The sequence below is a fragment of the Nannobrachium achirus genome (genome assembly GCF_963921795.1).
Source record: "Nannobrachium achirus genome assembly, chromosome: 14".
NCBI lineage: Eukaryota > Metazoa > Chordata > Actinopteri > Myctophiformes > Myctophidae > Nannobrachium > Nannobrachium achirus.
Genome location: NC_137821.1, coordinates 24,997,777 through 25,022,367, shown reverse-complemented (window position 1 = coordinate 25,022,367; position 24,591 = coordinate 24,997,777). Strand labels below are relative to the sequence as shown.

Sequence of the window (24,591 nt, the reverse complement as noted above, 5' to 3'; positions counted from 1 at the left end):
GCGATTCGGGCCAATTCGGCCTCTATTTATTTAGAAAAGAAGGTAGACAGCAGTATGGTAAAGCTCAGATGATAACTTCATCAAGGTTAGTACTTCAGCAGGTAGCTCGCTTAGGTAGGTTCTTTAGGTTCTTCCTTTTCATGGTTTTAATGCAGTCCATAATCATGCCTCCAGTCCATAAGTATGTGCTCATGCCAGGGCCAGTGTTCAAGGTGAGTATCGGGGTCCTGTATTTGCCTGGAATAGAGAATCTCAATTACTATTTGGCATTTCATCACAAATGTGCTTTGGGAGAAGAATGAGTGGATACTTTCACAGTGAGCTACGTCCAGCAGCACCGAGAGCCAGTGAGAAATGAGGCAGAGGCAGCTCTGTGGGTTGTTTCCTTTGTCCTTGGTTCATCATCGCAGGCAGGGGTGTCGCACCAAATTCTGGGCCCTGGGTTCAAGGATTCACTGCAGGCCCCCCATGAATGTTCTTCATAGGGGGAGGGGGTTTAATCCCACAATCTTCACGACGAAATAACACATCAAAAATAGCAGGTCTACAAGCTCACAGCATAGCATCTTTAGCTATTTTTCAATAACTAAAGTATAAAATAATTAGGTCCCCTCCACCTTGGGCCCTAGTATAACTCAGTCCCACTTTTCCTCCCCTTTGTGACACCCCCGATCGCAGGCGTGGTCAAATGAGGCTGATCCAGCAGGTGAATTGGTAGGTAACGCCCTCCCAGTATGAAGCCCAGTGGAGGGGGTAGTCTTCTCTGGCTGCCTCTGCCCGCATTCCACTGTTTCCCCACGCTGTAAAGCTCACCTGTAGGGTTATAGTTATCAAAACGCCACAATGGACATAGCTCATATCTGGGAATGCCCATGTATGGACATATTGTGTCAGTCTCATATGGTCTATGTGACGTCAAACATCTATGATGTCAGACGTCAGTCATCTCCATATTTGGGGAAATATGGCCACATTTTGTCCAAAGTGTTAGTTCACCTATTTTTGACATAAAGCTGTGTGAAATACTTGCCATTAAAATAGTGGTTACAAATGTATTAATTCATTACCAGAGTCAGAGTTCTGGTCAGTTTTAGCTGAATATAAAGTAGTTCCGGTGATTTGGCAGGGGCTCATGGCCCAATCAATCAACTTTGACCCAGGGCCCTCTGTCACATGGTACTATTTTTTGTGTACAGTATCACTACGCCGCTGCAACATATTTCCCCATAACAAGGTGCTTTGCAGTCAGCTGATCAGAATGAAACCTCACTCTGGTAGAAATAGGCCAACAATACAAATGAAGCTAGTTTTGTGGATTAATCTATTTTCAATGATTGGGCCACGCCAAATGGCCCCCAACCCATTGGAACTACTTAATATTCATTAGAAACTGACCAGAACTCTGAACACGGGACTCTGGTAATCAATTAATACATTTTAAGTATTTCACACAGCTTTATGTCAAAAATAGGTGAACTGACACTTTAAACAACCAACCAGGTCTGTGCATTCTTTTGGTCAAAGACAAAGTTGATCCCATATGCCAAAGTGCCAGCACTCGCCCAGCAGTCTGCTGTCACCCATGTGCACGCGCCCATGGCCCTTAGGGCGTCTTACTAGTAGTAGTATGTATTAATACTTCTTTTCTGTTCAACACAGACCATTTCTGTCGAAGCATTAAATAAATGACGAAAAAACATCGCATGGATGCACCTGGGACGTATCCTAATCGATGTAGCCCAAGCTCATCTGGGTTTCGGGTCTCGCAACATCATACCCCTCACCTGGGTGACCCAGCCGGGGTTGATCAAGTCCCGACTTAGGTCCCAGTAACTACCCACGATCAGTCCCATTAGGGAAAGACAGGACCATTCACTCCACCACTCCAGAACTACTCTGCCAAGACTAGGAAAGGAAATCTGGCGCTTGGAAGGACTAGGCTCTGTGGATTTACTCCTGTCCGGGCCCCTCCTACGTCTCATCATGTCCACTCCTGCTCTCACCAGGTCCAGGACATGTGCGTTGCACCAGACTTCAGCCCCAGACATTTCCCTCAGGAGTGGTGGATTCTTGAGCCGCAATGGTACTGCAGGCTCCACCTCGCCCAGCGGTGGTGCTGCAGGCTCCGCTTGCGGCTTGAATGGCCCTCCTAAAGGCCTGACCGTGGGTTTGTTGGGCTTCTTCCTCACGGAAGACACAGGCTGGGGCGCTAACCCAACCTGCTCCCGGGTGCCGTCTACATTCTGGCTGTCACCCGTCTCTCCGGTGGCCACCAGACTATTCCTGGTTGTCACATAGTCTATTCCTATGAGTCACTATAAATAGAATAACTATAACGAAAAAACATCGCCCCGCGTGTCCGCAGGTCATGCCAGATCTTGACGAACGGCCTCCGGTTCTTCCAGATCAACTCTTGACCAAACTTAATGTACCAGATGCCAAACAGCGCTCCTCCCAGATGAGCAGCGTGATCAAAGAACTGCCATCCTAGCAGCAACCCTGCTGTATCGAAGGCCAGCATGACTTTCAGAGCATTTTCAGCAGGGAAGGTGAAGAAAGGCACGAAGATCAGAGCCATTTTGGATTCTGGCATTGTCGTACAAACAGCAGCCACGATGGTGATGATGGCTCCTGACGCTCCTACTGAAGGATGAAACCTCCCTAACGCTGTTTTACTCAAATAGCTGGCAAAGTTAGAGATCACACCTGCAGACATGTAGACAGCCAGGAACTGCTCTCTGCCCAGCATGGTGACAGCGGTGTTGGAGAAGCTCCACAGACCCAACATGTTAAGAGCCAGGTGGAACTCATCGATGTGGCTGAACGCTGACAGCAGCATGGGACTGCACACCCTCTTAGAAGCAGCGTTGGACGTGAAGTATCTGCGCATGGTGGGTTGTAGGCGAGGTATCCTCCAACAGCAGAACACCAGAACGTTGGCTGCTATGATTCCAGTAGCGATCCGCTGGCCTTCACCCAAACTATTCCACCATCGGTTGATCTCTTTGCGAAAGTGTCCTTGCTTGTTTGACCGTTGTTTCTGCAGCCAATCAGCTATGGACCGGTCGAAGTTGCTCTGGGCCCGCGACCTCAGCGACTCGTACTGCCAGATGGCAGCCGCACCAAATGAACACCCTGTGAACCCTACTGTGAAGACCAGTGGTTTGAGACCATACAGTAACAGTCCCTTCTTTTGAAAAGCATTACAACCCATTGACATCATTATGTGTATTTGTGTTTTGGTTTTACATTAAGCTTTTATTCGGCTCAAATAAGAAACATACTTTACATCATCACCTCTATATTAAACGTGTTGAAAGTGATGATGACGACAAAGCAAATCAATGCTGTGACATGTCGTGGAATTCTGGATCAATCATAATCAAAGAGGCAATTAGGAGGCACAGAGATATCATATGGAGGTATTTCTGTAGCAATATCACACGATATTGCAATTTGAGCAGTTGTAATTTGCGATTTGAGCAGTTGTAATAAATATCCGCGTGTCCAAGAAAACCAAGAAAAAGGCACCAATAAAAAATGCGAGTGCTTGTAGTCTCGATTTGAGCATCTGTACATGATGATTCGAGAGGTTGTAAACTGAAATGTGTATGTGTGCAGGGCAGGGCACAAGCGTGTTTTTTTCAGATTCCATTATACACACGTGTAAATTCCGAGTTACACCTGCGTGGATATTTAAAGTTATACCATGTAACTTTTTGAAGCGGTGAAAACCGCTTCCTATGAGTGGCTTTGTGTGTCCCACGCCCATATATGGTCATTTCAGTCCAGAATGAACAGGTTTTTTCAAAAACAGAATGTCCGTTTAATTACCGTATATGGTGATCTCAGTCCAGAATGAACAGGGTTTTTCAAAAACACAATGTATGTCACCTCATGTCCATATATGGTCACTCCAGGCCAGAATGAACAGGTTTTTTCTGTCCCGTACGTGCAGAATATCAGTCCAGAATGAATAGGCTTTTTCAAAAAGCAAAATGTGTGTCCCATGTCCATATATGGCCATTTCAGTTCAGAATGAATAGGCTTTATCTGTCCTGTACGTCCAGAATACACGTGTGTAGTGTCCCTCCCGGTCTGATGAATGGATACTTTGAGGATTGGTCAAGCTTCACATGATAATTTGGCCTTCAGGTTTTATCTGTCCTGAACATCCAATAGTTCTCACCTACTGCATCCACAACTAATGCTAATCCAACCAGCACAGACCGACTTCCCCATCACCTGTGACATACCCAGAAGAGAGGAGATCAGGAAAGCTGTACAACAGCTGAAAAATGGGAAAGCAGCAGGGCCAGATAACAGACCTGGGAAACTGAAATAATTATAGAGGGATGCAGTTGACAAACAACTAAGAGACCAGCAAGCAGGATTTTCTATATATATATTTAAAACCTATTATACCGGCTGTCATACCGGCTCTCCAGACAATTCTGTCGAACCGAGGTTTGATTTTTTTTATAAAACAAATCTTAAAATTGTCCTAACTGTTAAATCGCTAAAGTTTTAGAACACCCACTCCGTTATTTTCAGCTTCTAAAGCCTTCTCTTTATATGTTTTCTATGATCCTTGCCGGGGTCCGGTTTTCGCGGAAAAATAGCGTCATCTGCGTCATCTGTATACGTTGGCCAATCACATCGCGAATCATACACACATGATACACTACCGGCCAATCACAGCTTATCTGCCCCGTCTTCAGGAAGTAGCCTCGCTAAGCTACAGTGTTTACCATGGTGAAGGATTCTTAACCTCTTAATGCCCAAATCCTGGCCAGAAAAGATGCGTTCTACCCCTCCACGGATTTGTATCGGTCGCGGTGGTTTGCGGCGCCTCTCCGGTGGTCCGCGGCGGTGGTCCGCGAGTGACTCCGGGCGAAAAACGTCCGAAAAAAGCAATACCGCTACTGACCACTAGTTTAGCAACTTACACAGTATAACTTTAAGTACAACTGTTCAAATCGCAAAATACACACATGCGAATTTGCAACAAATCTGTCTCCATAATATCATGTCAAGATGAACAACATAATTTATGCTGTAAATAAGATCACATAATATATAATCAATCATAATACCATAATAATAATATCTTCCTCAGACATCACTGCACAAGACAACTTCTCCACTCTGGAGAAATACGATTTCACATGCCTCCAAAACTACTACCAAATAATACCAGAGACTCATTCAATAATCAAACCTCGGTTCGAAGTGAAGCGGTGAACTTTTATTCTATGTGTTCTAGAGTTATGAACTCTGTGATCCATACATTCTTTATATTCTGAATGAATTAATGCTTTTATCTGGAGGGCCGAATTGTCATGTGAAGCTTGACCAATCCTCAAAGTATCCAATCATCAGACCGGGACGGACACTACACACATACGTACGTACGTACGTACGTACGGACGGACGGACGGACGGACGGACGGACGGACGGACGGACGGACGGACGGACGGTACAGATAAAACCTGTTCATTCTCAACTGAAATGGCCATATATGGACATGGGACACACATTTTGCTTTTTGAAAAAGCCTATTCATTCTGGACTGATATTCTGGACGCACGGGACAGAAAAAAACTGTTCATTCTGGACTGGAGTGACCATATATGGACAAGAGGTGACATACATTGTGTTTTTGAAAAAACCTGTTCATTCTGGACTGAGATGACCATATATGGACATTAAACACACATTTTGTTTTTGATAAAACCTGTTCATTCTGGACTGAAATTACGATATATGGGCGTGGGACACACAAAGCCACTCATTGGAAGCGGTTTTCACCGCTTCAATAATATATTTGGGCCTAGCATGTGTGTGCATCCATATATTATTTCCTACATTTGGTGGAGTTTGAAACATGAAGCATACACAGCATGAAGTACACATATATACATACACATCCAACAATGTGAAAATAACATATATATTATTATAAAATAGCTACTCAGAAGGAACTGGTTTCTAGGGTTAGGACCCGCCGCAGTGGTGTCCGGTAAGAACTTAACCGAGATGCCTTGAATCGTATGAGAGGCTCTGAAGTCTTGCTGGGAGAACTAGCTGAGTATCTTGAGATGGTTGGAGGCGATGACAAGCCATAAGCTTAGGTGATCCTGGCGATAAGGTCTGAGTCGAAGAATGCTTCTCCCTTCTCCGGTGTCAAAGGCTCCTATTTATAGGGCTTGTTTGTTTATGAAGGTGACATCAGCATGATGTCATCCTGATGAGGTCACTAACTAGACATTTCCATATATGGGCCGCTCCTTTGTGTATGATGTAATATCACCCTGATAAAGTCAGCAGCTAGATATCTCCATATATGGAGATATCGAATGTGAGGTGAGGTGAGATACGTCAGTCATTTCCATATATGGTGATTTCAACTTCAAGGCGCAATCATGTCAACTGTTAACTGCCGGTATGACGTGAGAGCAATTGAGAGCCTTCGCAACAGCCGCCCCAGATTTCCTGTGGAAATCGATAAAATATTAAGAAGGCTCGAACTGGTCCTCTTGGTGCTCCTTTACTAGTCCCGTCTCTGCTGTATATGTTGTGGTGGTCTGCCGCGGCCTGTCTGATCTTCGATCGATAGGAATGATGGGTGATGGCCCCAGATAGATCTGACTCATGCTCCAGTGCATGTTAGGATGGTGTTGGTGCTCCTTCGCCTGGTGGTTGTCTTCTTGATGATAAGTGGTCCTCTGCCTATCATGCTCTGATCTTGCTGGGGATCGGGACCGCCCCCTGGATCTCGATGACTGATCATCTCTGGGACAGTCGGTAGGATAGTGATGCCCTGATGGGTTTGGATGAGCTGAGGTCACAGTCTCATGACGCCGCCCCGTTGATAGGTAGTAGTCCTGATGGCCCTGTATGTTCTGACCTCCAGGGCCCTTGGGCTCCGGGAATAAGTGCCTTGTGGAAACTGATGTTGTAGATCCCTGATGATCCGGTCTTTGTCTTGCTTCTGACCATCCTTATCTGGGCAGATTTGTTGCTCGGCCCCTTTTAGGCCCTTTTACCAAGCCAAGGGAAGTATCGCACGAACATCCTCCTACCAAAGCCGGTCCCTGCATGACTCACGCCATCTCTCCGATTTTGGCATCTTGTTACTGCGGTAGGCCCCATTCCCGGGTTTCGGCACCATATAAAATAGCTACTCAGAAGGAACTGGTTTCTAGGGTTAGGACCCGCCGCAGTGGTGTCCGGTAAGAACTTAACCGAGATGCCTTGAATCGTATGAGAGGCTCTGAAGTCTTGCTGGGAGAACTAGCTGAGTATCTTGAGATGGTTGGAGGCGATGACAAGCCATAAGCTTAGGTGATCCTGGCGATAAGGTCTGAGTCGAAGAATGCTTCTCCCTTCTCCGGTGTCAAAGGCTCCTATTTATAGGGCTTGTTTGTTTATGAAGGTGACATCAGCATGATGTCATCCTGATGAGGTCACTAACTAGACATTTCCATATATGGGCCGCTCCTTTGTGTATGATGTGATATCACCCTGATAAAGTCAGCAGCTAGATATCTCCATATATGGAGATATCGAATGTGAGGTGAGGTGAGATACGTCAGTCATTTCCATATATGGTGATTTCAACTTCAAGGCGCAATCATGTCAACTGTTAACTGCCGGTATGACGTGAGAGCAATTGAGAGCCTTCGCAACAATTATTATAGACTGCTAAACAGATTAATAGAAGCATAGAATAGTCTATTATTCAATTATAAGAATTAGCCAATAATTTAGTATGAATAATACATTTTGGAGTGTTCTAATGTATAATGTTCATGTATTTTATCTTGTTTGACATTTGTCTGGCTTTTGTGGAAAATGATTTATTATGTAGGCCTACAGTAGGTAAATATCATGTAGTGTTTCTGTTTTGTCAGTCATATCCTCTCAAGAACAGATTCTGTGATGCGAAAAAATCAGCAGAGGTCGGTATTTTCCCCCCTTTTTTGACGATGGGTCCCGAGATGATTTCTATTTGGTACATTACTGTATTTGTAATTAACCCATGAGTTCTTTTCATGAATTAAAATCTGAATGAATGCTACTGTGTAAGCTACTGTAAGACGAACGTGCACAAGCCACGCACATGCACATACTAACACATTGCAGCACGCACATAAACGTGCATGCACACACATGCACCCTGAAATTCTAAATTTCTGACCTGTTCTGACATCACAATGATGACTTAACCAGCTTAGCGGAAGGAGCTGACCTGTTCTGACATCACAATGACCAGCTCAGCGTTCTCAATGGGCCCGAAGTTTAAGGCCTGGCCCTAAATAGGCAGGCCTGAGGCCCCGTTTGGCCTTACTAATTGCATACACTAGAAGCCCGGCCGCCGGTTCCGGAAAACAGCGTATCGGGTTGAGTCGAGGCCTAGCTAGCGTGCGAAAGTTGGAGTCTGTAGAACCAATCATGTGCTATGAGGCCTCTTTCATGCGATTCGGGCCAATTCGGCCTCGGCTTCAATTAGTAGTCAGGAAGGATTACGCCCTACCCGGCCTGAAAACTTCAATATTAAGCCCATATACTGTATATGGATACAGTGTGAAGAACTGAAACCACGCAGTACAATGACAGCGAAAAACAGGCATATTTATTTAGAAAAGAAGGTAGACAGCAGTATGGCAAAGCTCAGAGGATAACTTCATCAAGGTTAGTACTTCAGCAGGTAGCTCACTTAGGTAGGTTTTCATAAGGAGGGTAAGTAAGATAAGTATCCGGTTACTTTAGGTTCTTCCTTTTCATGGTTTTAATGCTGTCTATAATCATGCTTCCAGTCCATAATTATGCGCTCATGCCAGGGCCAGTGTTCAAGGTGAGTATCGGGGTCCTGTATTTGCCTGGAATAGAGAATCTCAATTACTATTTGGCATGTCATCACAAATGTGCTTTACTGCTTTGGGAGGAGAATGAGTGGATAGTTTCACTGAGCTACGTCCAGCAGCACCGAGAGCCAGTGAGAAATGAGTCTGAAGTGAGAAGTGAGTTTCTCGTCAAGTATGGGTCGGCGCTGGTGGAGCAGGGTGTCAAAGGTCAAGCGTCTCTAGATGGATGGCCCTCAGTTATCCCCCCGTGTCCGCAGGTCATGCCAGATCTTGACGAACGGCTCCCGGTTCTTCCAGATCAACTCCTGACCATACTTAATGTACCAGATGCCAAACAGCGCTCCTCCCAGATGAGCAGCGTGATCAAAGAACCGCCATCCCAGCAACAACCCTGCTGTATCGAAGGCCAGCATGGCTTTCAGAGCATTTTCAGCGGTGAAGGTGAAGAAAGGCATAGCATTTTCAGCGGTGAAGGTGAAGAAAGGCACGAAGTTCAGAGACACTTTGGATTCTTGCATTGTCGTAAAAACAGCAGCCACGATGGTGATGATGGCTCCTGACGCTCCTAGTGAAGGATGAAACCTCCCTGACGCTGTTTTACTCAAATAGCTGGCAAAGCTAGAGATCACACCTGCAGACATGTAGACAGCCAGGAACTGCTCTCTGCCCAGCATGGTGACAGCGGTGTTGGAGAAGTTCCACAGACCCCACATGTTAAGAGCCAGGTGGAACACATTGAAGTGGCTGAACGCTGACAGCAGCATGGGACTGCACACCCTCTTAGAAGCAGGGTTGGACGTGAAGTATCTGAGCATGGTGGGTTGTAGGCGAGGTATCCTCCAACAGCAGAACACCAACACGTTGGCTGCTATGATTCCAGTAGCGATCCGCTGACCTGCACCCAAACTATTCCACCATCGGTTGATCTCTTTGTGAAAGTGTCCTTGCTTGTTTGACCGTTGTTTCTGCAGCCCATCAGCTATGGACCGGTCGAAGTTGCTCTGGGCCCGCGACCTCAGCGACTCGTACTGCCAGATGGCAGCCGCACCAAATGAACACCCTGTGAACCCTACTGTGAAGACCAGTGGTTTGACCAGGTTACCGGGCCGGGGGGGACCAGGCGGGGTGGTCCCTTTGTGGTGGATCAGACGCTGCGCTGAGTCTGTTTTCTTGAACCGACATCTCTGCTGGAAACAGTGCTCCCAGCCTCGTGTTCCCGTGGTGTTATTGAAGGTTTGCGGCTTCAAATTCAGCCTGAAAATACCTCTCCAAGCCATGTTGTCCTGACCTCCTCGCAGCTCGCACACCTTCAAATGAGAATTGCCCCTTTATATAGGGCTTGTTTGTGTATTGTATGACATCACGCCACATCATCAGCTGTGGACTCTGTGATGTCATCGTATCTCCATATATGGCCATCTCCGTATATGGAGATATAAGTCGTCCATGCCCAAGTATGGGCTGGTGAGGTCAGACTTTGTGTGATGCGTAGGTTATCTCCATATATGGAGATTCAACATTCCAGGTGTAACTATGGCTGCCCGTATGACGTGAGAGGTGGAGGTTGTGGATTGGCAGGCAAGGAGTGTGTGTGCAAAGTTTGGCATGTGTATTGTATGACATCACGCCACATCATCAGCTGTGGACTCTGTGATGTCATCGTATCTCCATATATGGCCATCTCCGTATATGGAGATATAAGTCGTCCATGCCCAAGTATGGGCTGGTGAGGTCAGACTTTGTGTGATGCGTAGGTTATCTCCATATATGGAGATTCAACATTCCAGGTGTAACTATGGCTGCCCGTATGGCGTGATAGGTGGAGGTTGTGATATTTGTGGAGATAAGCGACCAACGGTCGCTTATCTCCCGATTAGGGAGTCTTACTGGTTTATAGGCTATACAGTACGTGATGTCACGTGATGTCACACCATACATGAGGTCAAGCTGCACCAGTCCTCCATTGAGCTCAATGGATTTTTAGGGTTTACTATATAAAGGTGGAAGAGAACAATAGAGTGTTGCCTATGGCAACCACAATAATTATAACACGAACAAAAGAAAATCTAAACACTTGTGGACCTTATAGGCCTCAAATATATTAAGCTCTGTCTAGATCTGAGGCTGGTTGTTTGAATCTGGAGCAAGACTGAGAGGCTGAGAGGGATCAAAGAGGATTGAACTAATATAGATGCTTAGAGCATTTACTATAAAAACACCTCATCCCAGCACAGCAGAAGGGAATAGCTGACCTGTTCCGACATCACAATGATGTTGCACTTCCCGGCACCGGCGTCTGCTGCGGAATTGCCGCCGCACCGACCGGCAGGTAGGACCAGCAGCCGCCGCACGGACCGGCAGATAGGACCAGCAGCCTCCGCACGGACCGGCAGATAGGACCGGCGGGTAGGACCGTCAGCGCTACAATGGTGGTTATGGGTTAGGCTAACCCCTAACCACCATTGTAGCGCTGACTAGGGTTAGGTTTAGGCATAGTTTTACTGAGGTTAAGGTTAGGGTTAGGGTTTGGGTTATGGTTAGGGTTAGGTAACGGCCGGCACCTGCCTACATACATACAGACAGACAAGCTGTGACCGTTTACATACTAATCTGCGACCTACGGTCGCAATTAATAAAGGGGGGAAATCCATATATGAGCATTCCCCCCCAGACAACCACACTAATAGAAACCCTTGTATGCCCATGGAGATCCCTGATGTCATCAATATGATGTCAGACATTTGTCATCTCCATATTTGGGGAAATATATGGCCACATTTTGTCCAACTTACACAACCAACCAGGTCTGTGCATTTTATTTTTTGGTCAAAGTTGATCCCATGCCAAAGCACGACCTCGCTTCTCACCCCTAGGGCGTCTTGCTGGTGATAATTAATTTTTTCGCATTACTCACACCATGGAGAGTTGATATACCATGGTATAATCCTTTTTTACATCAGGGGTCATCACCATGTTGGCTTGTGGTGGACATCTTTGCCAAACTTCCATTTTGCCACGGACATACAAAATGAGTGGACAATGCTATTACCAGAAACCATAACAGGTATAACACTGAGAGTGGAACGGGTATGTAACTCTGAGTGTTCAAATTCATTTGTACACTCTCAGAGTTAAGGGGGTCCTTGCAAATGACACATTTGAGAACCAAAAGTACTAATTATTAGACGCCTCAGGGCATGAACCAGCCCTGAGCATGAACACAGATATAGGCTGTCTTCCTCCATATATGGGCATTCCCATATGAAGTCCTGTTAGATATGGGCTTAATATTGATGACATCAGGGGTCTCCATATACCGGTATGGGCATAAAAGGGATTCTGTTAGAGTGGTTCCCATGACATCACATCTGGCCATCTGGCCAGTGATATATATCGATGTCATCAGGGATCTTCATATATGGGCATAAAAGGGATTCTGGGGAATACCCATAAATGGACTTTTACATACTGTAGGTGATGTCCCCTGTGATATCACCTGTGATGTCACAGTGATGTGTCAGGGGAACCACGGTGTCAGGCGTGACCTTCAGAGATAGACAAGAAGATGTGCCGGACATCACAGTGACATCAGAGCATGATGTCAGAGCGGCAAACCCATAGACCGTAAAAATGTGTACACGTCTACACGTCCAGACAGACACGGACAAGCTGTGTAGTAAACTTGTGACCTACGGTCGCTATTATTATTGGCAAACAATGAAACAGGAGCGCACACCAATAGTGAGGAGGTGCTGCTGACCACAGGAGAGAACTGTTTCAAAGAAAAGATGGTTGCACAGCTCGTAGCCACGATGCAGTGATCATTTTTTTTGCCAATTATTTGGGGGCCCACTTAAAATATCCTCACGGCCCACAGGTTGGGAACCACTGGTTTAGACAATATTGACTCAATACTTCAGGTACGTTCAGTAATGTTCAGACAACACTGTCTCAATTACTGAGATAGGTTTAATGATGATTACGACATTTAGTCAACATTGACTCAATTATTCAGGTTCATTCAATGGCGATTACACAACATCGACTCAATTATTCAGGTACATTCGGTGATGTTTTAATGACTTTGGAGAAAATGTAAACAAACGCTAAGTGTACAAATAAAACCAACCTGTCATACATGCTCATGTACGCTACATGACTGAACTGTGAAGAAACATACTGTACATGTGGAGCGCAGGATAAATACATTGAGATTCTGGACAATAAACAAACAATAAACATGTATTGACGCCGGTATGATCCTATAAGACGATATAAGACGATTTTTCAAAAATAGCAGATCTACAAGCTTGCAGCGCGGCACCGAGTGCCGCGCTGTGAGCTTGTATATCTGCTATTTTTCAATAGTTAAAGCACAAAATAATGATACACAATAATGTGTACCCGTTCTGAATGGGTCTTAACACCAAGGATTTTACAGTGTAGATTGGGGTCCTGGAGATAAAAACAAAACATCAAATAAGGTCCTTGAAATTGAAAGGGTTGAGAAACTTTATACCACACAAGACGCATCCCTGCTTACAACCTAATGAATGTGATGAACTTGAATGAGACGAACACGATTCAATCCCCAGCGTTAATTTAAGCCTGAGAATGTACAAGTGGAACCAAATAGGCCGGGGTAAAGGGTCCATTTGGTTCCATTTGTACACTCTCAGAGTAAAAAGAACACTGATGATTTCACAGCGTATCGCCTCATTTACATGAACTAGAAGTTCGCGGCCGCTGTGCGGCCGCTCACATCTAGAAATCGCGCCCTAACGGGCGCTCATATTTAAAAAAAAAAAAAAAAAGTAAAAAAAAAAAAAAAAAAAGTTGATGGTCAGCAAGGAACATGCGTTGTTGATTTTTGTATTATGTTTTTGAGACAATTGAACAACTGCTGAACGTGGAGTTGCAGATGCAAGACATTGGGACATAGAGACATACAGACATACATACACACGACCCCATTCTGATTAGGTTGTGAGATGAACTGTTTGAGCTGACAAAGAGCCGTTTGACTCGAAACAAGAGTTGGAGCAGCAATGTAACGTTGTTGTCGGGTGAAAACCTTGTATGTCCAAAACAGTTTTTTATAATTTTATTTATTTTTATCATAAAAGTGATTTAAAATAGAGAAAATAGCCAATCTACAAGCACACAACGCCTCGCACGGCGAGGCGTTGTGTGCTTGTAGATCTGCTATCTCCACTAGTGCGACAGTCTTTTATGATGAAGCAGGACTTTACTTTACCAAAAAACTTAAAAATATGAAACTTGAATTTACGACATTTCTGCCCGACAGTGACGATAAGGCCTTTCAGTGTGAGTGTGTGCACGCGCGCGTGTATGCATGCATACATGTACGTGTGTGTGTGTGTGTGTGTGTGTGTGAGTGAGTGAGCGAGCGAGCGTGTGTGAGTGTGTGTGTGAGTGTGAGTGTGAGTGTGAGTGTGAATGTGTGTGTGTGAGTGAGCGTGTGTGTGTGAGTGTGTGTGTGTGTGTGTGTGTGTGTGTGTGTGTCAATGAATGAGTGTGTGAGTGTGAGTGTGTGTGCACACTATTTGTCCTTCTCGGTGGATACTCTCCCATCATGCCATGCTTCTCTGGTGTTCCTCAGGGCTTGCGTTCTCTCTGGATCCACCAGCGCGTAGTCGACACGTGCACGCCCGCCACCACGTGCGCGCTCCTCACACACACCACTGCCTGCTGTGACTCCAACTCCCTCGGCCGTGCACCGATTCTAGAAAACACACACACACACGCACGTGCGCGCGCGCGCACACACACACACACACACACACACACACACACACACACACACACACACACACACACACACACACACACACACACACACAGTGAAATCAGACATTACTGATTACTGGAAAGAGAGGTTTATCAAGGGTTACTTGCTAAATTTCATATTTAGATTTTTGATATTTGATCAGATGCATGATCAAAAAAGCATGGTAAATCACGCCCTCTTGTGGCTCATTGCTTTATTGTACCATTCTGGGGGGTGTGGCTCGTCCCGTGTGCAGGTCCAAGTCCAGGTATTCTACTTGTTTGACCTCTCTGGCTCGCCGTAGGGCGGGGCTGCCCGCCCCTCCTTCAACGGTTCTATGGAACATCAACCTGAGGGACTGCACGCACGCACGCGCGCGCGCGCACGCACGCACGTATGCACGCACGCACGCACGCACGCACGCACGCACGCACGCACGCACGCACGCACGCACGCACGCACACACACACACACACACACACACACACACACACACACACACATACTGTATTACTTAGGTGAACAATTAACTACACTATAGGACCTTGCCTGGGTGTGTGCACAGTATATGAGGGTTTGAATGTAGGAGTCTACATTCAAAGTATCATTGATGTCAATCATCTCCAAATTTGGGCATTGTTTCAGCATGCGGATGTTACCATGGCGCCGACGCATGCACAGTATCAGTGGTGTCAGAAATTTGGACTCATTGAAGACATTAATATGTAAAGACAGGCGCGCTGATGATCGGCACTCAGTATCACAGCATCGCGCTATAGACTGACAAGGCAGCGGCTACGGAAACAAATTTGTGTCAGATGTTGGCCACGGCTTGTGATTGGCTGGACCAGAGGCAAGCCAGTGCAACAGACTGGCTCTGCTGTGCGGAGAGGACGAACGGGGAGGCGGGGGAAGGGGGGAGACACGCATACCAGCGGCTCGCGGGGAGCCGCTGAAGTTGAAGTAGATTATGTTTATTGACACAGACACCTGTCAGTCATTCTAACCTCGTGAATTATACATTTTCGTCATCACGCAAGACGTTTCTGTTTAGGGGCTGGGCTTAAGGCTGTTTAGGGGCTGTTTAGGGGCTGAGCTTAAGGCTCTAATTGTTTCATTATAATACACAAATACTCACATTTTTTACTTTTTTTGGCATCCAGTGTTAGGTATGGCCATATTATCACTACATATATCCTCTAAAAGTGTGAAAAACATATTTTTGATTTCATTTCGACTTCAAGGCTTGCAGAAGAGCGTTCCACATGTTGGTGCTATAGCTGGAGAACGCATTAGAGCATTTTATAGTGTTAAATCTAGGTTGAACATGATTAGTGGAGCCTCCTCTGGTGTTGTGATCGTGGACATCCTTGACCTTTACGAAGTAGTTTAGTCGGAGGCCTTAGGGATTTTTCGTGCTAATCAGTCTAAAAGTGCCAAATTTTGCACAGATGTATCCCAGGGCATGCTCTAATGATTTAGCTAGGGCGCCCGAGTCGGCGACCTTCGGGGTCGCCACAGCGACCAAATCAAGTTGGGCTCCCATCGACTTTCTATACAGGAGGAAAATACCCAGAAAAACTTTTTTTTTTCTGGGTATTTAAGTAGGATGTGAGGGGTCTAACTGGGGTTTGTCATGATGCTGAATCCATTGCGAGCATTTGTTTTGCACAAAAAAAATCCTTGGGCTACAAATGGCCCCAGAAAACGCCCACAAAACTGTGAAAAGTGATCAAAAGTGATGACTCATCATCACTAAACCATCGTTTTCTTGTAGCCCAAGGAATGTTTTTTGCAACCGTAAACTTTCCACAAAAAAGAAAAAAGAAAAGAAAAAAAAGTATGGGGGTCTCTGGTACAAAATATGTTTTAGATGGGGGTCCACTGCCAAATGCATGTTCATTTGGGGGTCCTTGACATAGCTTGAGAAGGAACACCTGATTTAATTGAAAAGTGAGTGACAGACAGGAGATAGCCTACCGACTCTCCGGCACTGTGGTGGAGGGTGGATGTAGTTGTCATGGCAACGTAACTGTCGTCTGGGTCGTCTGAGTCTGAGGATGGGGAGGAGCTGTGGGCGGAGCCACCCTTCACAGATGGCCGGGAGGAGGGGCTACACACACGCATGCACGCACGCACGCACGCACGCACACACACACACACACACACACACACACACACACACACACACACACACACACACACACACACAGATTGGGTTTGAGTATAGAGTAATGAAGTCGTAACGTCACTCGCTCATCCCCCGGTTCACGGAAGTAAATTCTCTATGGAGAATAACATTGAGTCATCTTAAAATCATCTCATATAAGCATTGTGGTCCAAAAATAAACAAACGGTCTCCGCGATATTGTCGGGGAGGTGGCTCTGTATGGTTTTTGATAGTCAGTCACTAATATTTGATACAGTCTGTTTCTTGTGAAAATATAACTAATTCGGCATCAATAACATTAGCGTTTTTTTCACCATCAGTTGATTCTTCATATCCATATGAGTCAAACCGCTGAGATCATTTGTTTATGTTTGGAGAAAATTTCTTATATGACGCGATATGAAAAAAGTCTATGGGAATTCAGAATGGGGGGGGGGGGGGGGGGGGGGGAAATGTGAAACAGGTAGGATGTGTAAATGACGTCAAACTTCGTTACTCTATTATAATTTCTGCTCTTCCAGTCAGTTTATGACATGTCCACACCCAGGTCACAATAGTATAGACCAATCCACTCTCTCGATTCTCTTAGAATGAACTACAATCAAATTGTAAAAAGCTGAAACCTGGCCACGACCCTGAAGGTGATCTTCTATGGCCTTTTCAAAGCTCGACAGAGAAGGTCTCTCTCTCCGTCTCTCAAGTAAATAATTAATTTCACTGACACTGCATTTCTGTCTGACTGTTGTGTTGCATTCTGGCATGCATAGCGACAGGAGCACTCAGTGTCAACACACACGTGGTGCGCACACACACACGTGGTGCGCACACACACACGCACACACACTCTTACTCTCGTGTGAAGGTGCGTGTGACAGGTGAGCGGACAGGGGGCGGGACTTCCTCCCAGTCCTGCGATGGAGTGATGTCCAGCGGGAGGGGCTTAGCTGGAGAAAGAGAGAAAGAGAGAGAGTCAGACAGACAGACAGACACAGAGAGAGTTATTTTATTAAAACAGAAATGTAAAAGCAGGCATGCATGGTGATAAATATGTGTTGATGTTATTGCTGATGTAAAAAAAAAAGACATTCTGCACAATAACCCTTAATGCTACAACTTCTAACTGATGACTTCTCTAATGTCATACTGTTTGTGTGTACTGTAATCTGAGTATTCATTTTCAATACTGGCTATCAAACCTTTTCTTTCTTTTTGCTTTTCTCATAATGCTTTGTAATGATACATTCTACATTAACTATTCATTCGTGCTTCACATTGTTTTATTGATGTTGACGCTGACTGATAATTTGACGGTGACAAAGGCTCTTTGGAGCTGAAATGTGTTGGTCAGCGTTGCCACTTTGCCAGGCCATGCATTAATGAAGACTTTACTTTTTCAAGGGAACAGCATGCCTTTGATGAAATCATTTAACTACATGAACCCTAGTGTCCTTGTTCTGGGCATTTTGGTCATTATAAGCAAACATTCAGCAAAAATACGCAAGTGTTTGGTCACAATAGCAGATCTAGCTCACTGTTGCATTCACAACGTGTTGCACTCATTATGAGCCTGTACAGTAGATAGGCTACTTTCAGTGAAGAGATTTGGTGAAGACTTAGTGTCGAGGGATAAAGAAAGTGGGGCAAGTACAGACGCCTGGGTGAATCCAGTCAATGAAGTATATAGCAGTGGTTCTAAACATTTTTCATGTCAAGGACCCCCAACATCGTATGTATTTTAAAATAATATTTATTTTGTTGAAGATTTTCACAAATTTTCAAAAAAGTAGATCTAATCCAAGCTGTCCCAAAGAACACCTGCTTCTTGGGTTGCAATAATATTGAAGCCACAACGTGCTCCTATAATGTAATGTGTAACCATGCGTATGCATTATGTATAGCAACTGTACAACGTACGTGCATGTGTGAGTGTTCCTGTGAGTGTGCGTGCTATGAATGAAACAAAACAATGTTTAATAATTTAACCATTAATAAATTGAGAGAGTGAGAGAATAAATAACTTATTATTACTCCAATAGAGTGAACTAGAGCGAGAGATATACACTATATAATCTGGGTTAACTGTGTGTGTGTGTGTGTGTGTGTGTGTGTGTGTGTGTGTGCGTGCGTGCGTGCGTGCGTGCGTGCGTGCGTGCGTGCGTGCGTGCGTATGCGTCTCACTGTGATGCAGTGTTAATTTTTCCCGCAAATTTTGATTTAGTCTTAGTCTTTTGAATAACACACCACTTAGTCTTAGTCCTGTCTTAGTCTACTGAAATTGTTTTAGTCTAGTCTAGTCTTCTAAATCTTCTAAATCTTCTAAGTCTTCTAAGTCGACTAAATATCACAATATTTTAGTCTTAATCTTTTGGGATTAGTCTTAGTCTTTCGGTCTTCGTCTTTTACGATAAGTCTGCTAGGCTACCACATAACTCTGAATAAGCCATTGTCTTCTACTGCCTGTTACTTGGTCAAAAACCATACATAAAAGATGTAGTATTTCATTGCAGTTACATGCCAGTGTTAATTTTTACAGCCATTAGTCTTAGACTTAGATTTAGTCTTATCTTTTGAATAACACAAATAATAGTCTTATGCCTCATTCACATACAGAAAAGCCAAGCTAATGGTTTGCTTGGTAATTCAATGTATTCTCTATGCAAACCAGCTTTTAAAATTTCCAAGCTGGAAAAAAAGCTTGGAAATTTTTAAAGCTGGTTTGCATAGAGAATACATTGAATTACGAAGCAAACAATTAGCTTGGCTTCTCTCAGTGTGAATGCAGCATTAAGCTGGTTGCACACTGCTGCGTTTTTCGGGCCGAATATCGGACTGAATTTCGGAGCACGCAAATAAAAAAATCAACCTCACGTTATGTCAGTCACGTTTGCACACTGCCGCCCGTTTCGCACACCACTCGGTCCCTTGCTCTCTCTATCTCTCTCTCTCTCCTTGCCCTGAAAAACGCATTTCGCAACGGAAAACGCAGCAGTGTGCAACCACCTTTAGTCTTCTGAAATGGTTTTAGTCTCGTCTAGTCTTATCGACAAAATGCCAAAATCTTGTAGTCTTTTAGTCTTAGTCTTAGTCGAGAAAATGAACACTACTTTGATGACATCATGATGACTCACCCTTCCTCTGCGGCTTCAGGTTACGGTGGACGGGCGGGGGCTGTGGAGCCGGGGGCGGGGCCTCTCCTCCTATGGGGGGTCTCCTCCGCGAGGGCGGGGTGAGCAGGGGGCCGAGGGGGGAGGGGCGGAAGCCCAGGTGAGCAGGGGGGGGCACCTGGCGACCCAGCGACGCCAGCTCAGACTGGGGGGGAGGGAGGGGGAGCGGCGTCATGGCAACGTAGGCGGGGTCCTGGAGGGGGAGCGGGGCGGCTATGGTCGCCGGGAGAGGGGGAGGGGCTGACCTGGAAAGGAGACATTATTTAAAACACGTTTAGCGAAGCATAATTAGTTTCTCTCTCTGGGTGAAAATGTGTTAACCCATTAAGAGTTAAACTTAAACAACTTTAACCATTATTTTATGCTTCAGCTATTGAAAAATAGCAGATATACAGTACGAGCTCACGGCACGGCACCGAGTGCCGCTCGCTGTGAGGTCTGCTATTTGAGTTTTTTTTAAGTCTTTGAATATTTTGACCCAATTCTATAAAAGTCTTTGTTAGGGGCCCCGGAGCACCTGCTCGTGACCCCAAGGGTGTGGCACCCAGGTCCTTCAAGCCATACTACAATGACCGTGACCACCGCGATGCCCGCCGCAAGGGAGACAACCGCCAGGAGAAGCGCAGAGGATCTGTGGGCTCAGATAGACAGCAGTCACCTGGACCCACTGCCACTGCGGATCGCCAGGCCATGCCCCCACCTCCAACACCCCAACAACAACCCCTGCCGCAGATGCAGGCTCCGGTGGCACAGCTCGGGCCTCACATGGCCTTTTTCCCCATGCAAAACCTACAGCCACTCTACCCGGCACCAGCCCCAGCGCCGGCTCCAGCTCAGGCACCCACCACCCCTGTGACCTCTGCACACACGGAGAAGCAAGCAGGGAAGAGGAAGGAGAAACGAAACCACGTTTCTCGCCAGTGAGCTGATGAAGAAATAATGTTATGACCCAATGTATTCTCTGTATGTTAATCAATGAAAAGGGACATACATTTTGCATTTAGTGTGTTAGTACTGTAGATGCATATATACTGCATATATAGAAATGCCTCATTTAAACATAGGCTGTTGATTTCTGATATACTGTATACTGTATTTCTGCTATACTGTATGGGCATGCAAAAGCTACGTATATACGTGTTTTTTTCACTGACATGGGTAAAGGTTAAAAACTGAATGTAGTTCAGTTCTGACTCATAGTTCAGAACATGACATACTGCTTACAATAGCCGCTTCATTGCCTGCACCTGCGAGAAACAGCCTTGGTGTCAGGCTGTATCATAGACTCCCGGACATTCCTGGACCGCGCTAACGAACCGTTATCTCCTTACTGCCAACATGAGATACCGCTTCTTGAGGGAGTAAAGGACAACACGGTGACTTCTAACATGTGAACGGGATGACTCCCCAAATTCACGTGGCCTGGCCTTGGACTGTCTGGCCTTGGACTGTCTCCATTGCGAAACATCGTGCAACATCGTGCATGTTCGTGCATGTTAGTACATGTACGCGTGCCCATGTGTGTGTGCTAAACCAAAGCTCTGTGTGTGTAATCCTATTGAGATGACGCGACGGGACGGACTATAAAAGGTTGTGTCGCCGTGGCTCGCTTGAGTTCCTTTTTGTCTACTTAGAGAGAGTTTGACTCTGTTTAGTTGAGTACTTCTTTGTTAATTTTCATCGCCAATTTCTGTATTGGTGAGCTTATAATTTGTAACTGTTTTTATTTCACTAAAGCTTTTTTATTCACTTTTGCTTGGTGTCTGTCTGAATTCATTTTTTCAAGAGTTTACAACTCTTAAGGTTTAGACTTTTTAGCTCCCCTTCGGGGGAGTACACCGCGTCCATGGGAGAGAGGTGTTAGCACCTCAGGGCACTCGAACTTCTGGCTGTGTGGAGCTGAGTTAGACTTTTTGGTAAGAATCAACAAGTGTATTTTCTTAATTTAAAAAGTCTTTTCACCTTCTCAGAAGGCTGACACTGCGCGGGCAGGTGTCAGCTGGGTATGCTTGACAGACAATAAAGTACAAATCCCTAACCCTAACCGGACGGACGATATGTCCACAGTGGGCTCTTTGTACTGAATAAGTCAAGCTGCTTTTCTCCAGGTCCCTGGCAGGAAGCTACAAGGTTGATCAGTTTCACACTTTACATGTCTTTGTGGTTTGCATTCTCCATTCAGACCTATGGTCTACATTTCTACAGTTAAGGTGTTTATCTTGGTCTCTAAAATAAAGTCTGCTGTAGGAAGTAATATATTCAACAGGTTAAAGAGGGTCTCAAAGATAGTTAAATCTTTATACAGAGAAAGGTGTATTTGTACAGTAATAGGTGCATATACAGTAATAGTAGGTTTATACAAATGAGAAAGGTTATAACACCTGTTTGTGTTAACTTAAAGGTATAGTGTAGTGTTAGTGACAGTGTTTCATTTTAAAAAGATCCGGTAACTTCTTGGGCTTAGGACCTGGGAAGGGTTCCGGGCGGCGTGAGGAGTACTTTAAAAGGTGGAAGAGTACTCAGTAACTCAAGCTCATTACAGTCTTCTAAATCCTTTTAGGGTTTTTGAAAAACTCATGTTTCTATGTCAGTGATTCTCAAACCTTTTCATGTCAACCCACATCTAAAAATATTGTGTATCAGGGGCCCCCCCAGAAGCAAATATTTCAGTTATAAATGTTCGCTTTAAAAAATATATATATTCAAAGATTTTCACAAACTGATTTTTCTAAAATAGCAGATCTATAAGCTCGCAGCGCGGCACTCGGTGCCGCGCTGTTATCTGCAATTTTTATTATCTGCAAAGTTTTTAAATAGTTAAAGCAATAGTAAAAGCATGTGTATATCTGCTATGTGTACAGTATGTCTGCTATTGTTTAATAGTTAAAGCACGTGTTAAGGATGGAACAGCTACTGGTATGTTTGGAAGAACAGAGCTGACCTTCCTCACCTGCTGTTTGTCCTCAGAGGGGGTTCTGTGGTGGCAGCGCTCATGGGAACATAGTTCTCATCTGCATCGGCCTCGGCATCCTCACTGCACACACTGCCCAGAGGAAGCAGGCCCTTATTCGTCTAACACACACACACACACACACACACACACACACACACACACACACACACACACACACACAGTCACACACGCACGCACGCACACACGCACGCACACACGCACGCACGCACGCACACACACACACACACACACACACACACACACACACACACACACACACACACACACACACACACACACACACACACACACACACAGAGAGAGAGAGAGAGAGAGAGAGAGAGAGAGAGAGAGAGAGAGAGGGGGGGGGGGGGGAGGGGGGAGAGAGAGATGGGTGGCAGAAAACTGTTGTTAACTGATTTCTTATATAGTGCTTCATTCTATTTTTGCATGCTGTTGTCTCTACTGTGTGTGTGTGTGTGTGTGTGTGTGTGTGTGTGTGTGTGTGTGTGTGTGTGTGTGTGTGTGTGTGTGTGTGTGTGTGTGTGTGTGTGCATGTAATCATTTATATGTATATTGTATGTGTGTATATAGAGCATATGCTTCTACTTATGTGTGTGTAAGTAAGACTTGTGTGTACAGTGTGTAAGGGTTTATGCTGCGTGAACTCACAAAGTATTTGCTGAAGCTGTCGCTGAATTCAAACAGGTTGCTTCTGTCTGACAGAGACTTGGGAATGGAGTAACACTCGCCACCTATAGTCACACAAGCACACACACACGCACACGCACACACACACACACACACATACACACACACACACACACACACACACATAAAACGGTAACAGTAGCCTATACCCAATAGGAAGACCCCTGTGATATTTGAACCAAGTTTGGAGGCAGTTTTCCAGTGACGTCATTACGTGCGCGTCACGCGTCTCTGACGCATTCACGTTGCCTAGAGACGCATTCACGTCATTGTTCTGGGGTCCCACGGACGCATTGCCTCCATTGGAGTCCACGTTAAAATAATTTACCACGTCGCGAAAAAAAGTAAATATTTTAAAAAGTCCACAGACGCCACCATTGTTCATGGGTGAAGGCATGCTACTTTACCCTACGTTAACACAAATGAAATCCGCGTAGAAAGTCTTAAAACAGACGATAAAACGACAGTCTGTGTTTTGAATCCACGACGCCATTTTGTGCGCCACTGCATGGTCACAGAATTCAATGGGTGCCTGAGTTTTAGCGTAGCACCGGGCCGCTCTCTGACCATAGTGTCACAGCGTGTTAGGTGATACACAAAAAGGGTTCCCCCACAGAACGTGTATGGCAGGGCACGGCGCAGAAAAGTGACGTCACGTCTCTACACTGCAGCTCACTGCTCAGACAGCGACCCGCCTCCTCTCCCTCTGTCCTCTTCATTCAATAACAACTGGATACACGCGCTATTGTTTATAGATGTGGTGGACATTGGACAACGTGTTAGAAGCCACACAGGTCTTCATTGCGTCTTTACAACAATAGCGACGATTAACGTCGTGGTGAACATGGTCAAATAACCTTTATTGGCTCAACTACAACACGGAGGAAGCAAGCTAGCCTAGCATGTATGCTATCTGAGACAGTATGTATGT

The 24,591-nt window shown here is 45.3% G+C and overlaps 3 protein-coding genes across 3 annotated transcripts in view; all 3 read right to left on the bottom strand.

The window, feature by feature from the left end:
- Window positions 1–2,305: 2,305 nt before the first annotated feature.
- LOC308297940 (presenilin-associated rhomboid-like protein, mitochondrial) lies at window positions 2,306–3,220 on the bottom strand (the record flags this gene model as incomplete). The annotated part of the gene is made up of 1 exon (XM_080741504.1): window positions 2,306–3,220. The coding sequence occupies one exon, from the start codon at window positions 3,218–3,220 to the stop codon at window positions 2,306–2,308; it is 915 nt and encodes a 304-aa protein (XP_080597630.1).
- A 5,884-nt stretch (window positions 3,221–9,104) lies between these two features.
- Window positions 9,105–10,148, bottom strand: LOC308297939 (presenilin-associated rhomboid-like protein, mitochondrial; the record flags this gene model as incomplete). Its single annotated transcript, XM_080741503.1, has 1 exon — window positions 9,105–10,148. One exon carries the CDS (start codon window positions 10,146–10,148, stop codon window positions 9,105–9,107), a length of 1,044 nt encoding a protein of 347 aa, XP_080597629.1.
- Window positions 10,149–14,308: 4,160 nt separating this feature from the next.
- The window catches only part of LOC308297938 (GRB2-associated-binding protein 1-like), a 23,914-nt gene continuing 13,631 nt past the window's right edge, over window positions 14,309–24,591 (bottom strand). Inside the window, exons 6-12 of the mRNA XM_080741502.1 lie at window positions 23,622–23,704; window positions 22,947–23,068; window positions 19,961–20,241; window positions 17,683–17,776; window positions 16,643–16,775; window positions 14,886–15,020; window positions 14,309–14,617 (exon numbers count right to left, since the gene is read on the bottom strand). Of these exons, the coding sequence (XP_080597628.1) occupies window positions 14,435–14,617; window positions 14,886–15,020; window positions 16,643–16,775; window positions 17,683–17,776; window positions 19,961–20,241; window positions 22,947–23,068; window positions 23,622–23,704 (1,031 nt within the window). The 3' untranslated portion in view covers window positions 14,309–14,434. The remainder of the gene's footprint in view (window positions 14,618–14,885; window positions 15,021–16,642; window positions 16,776–17,682; window positions 17,777–19,960; window positions 20,242–22,946; window positions 23,069–23,621; window positions 23,705–24,591) is intronic.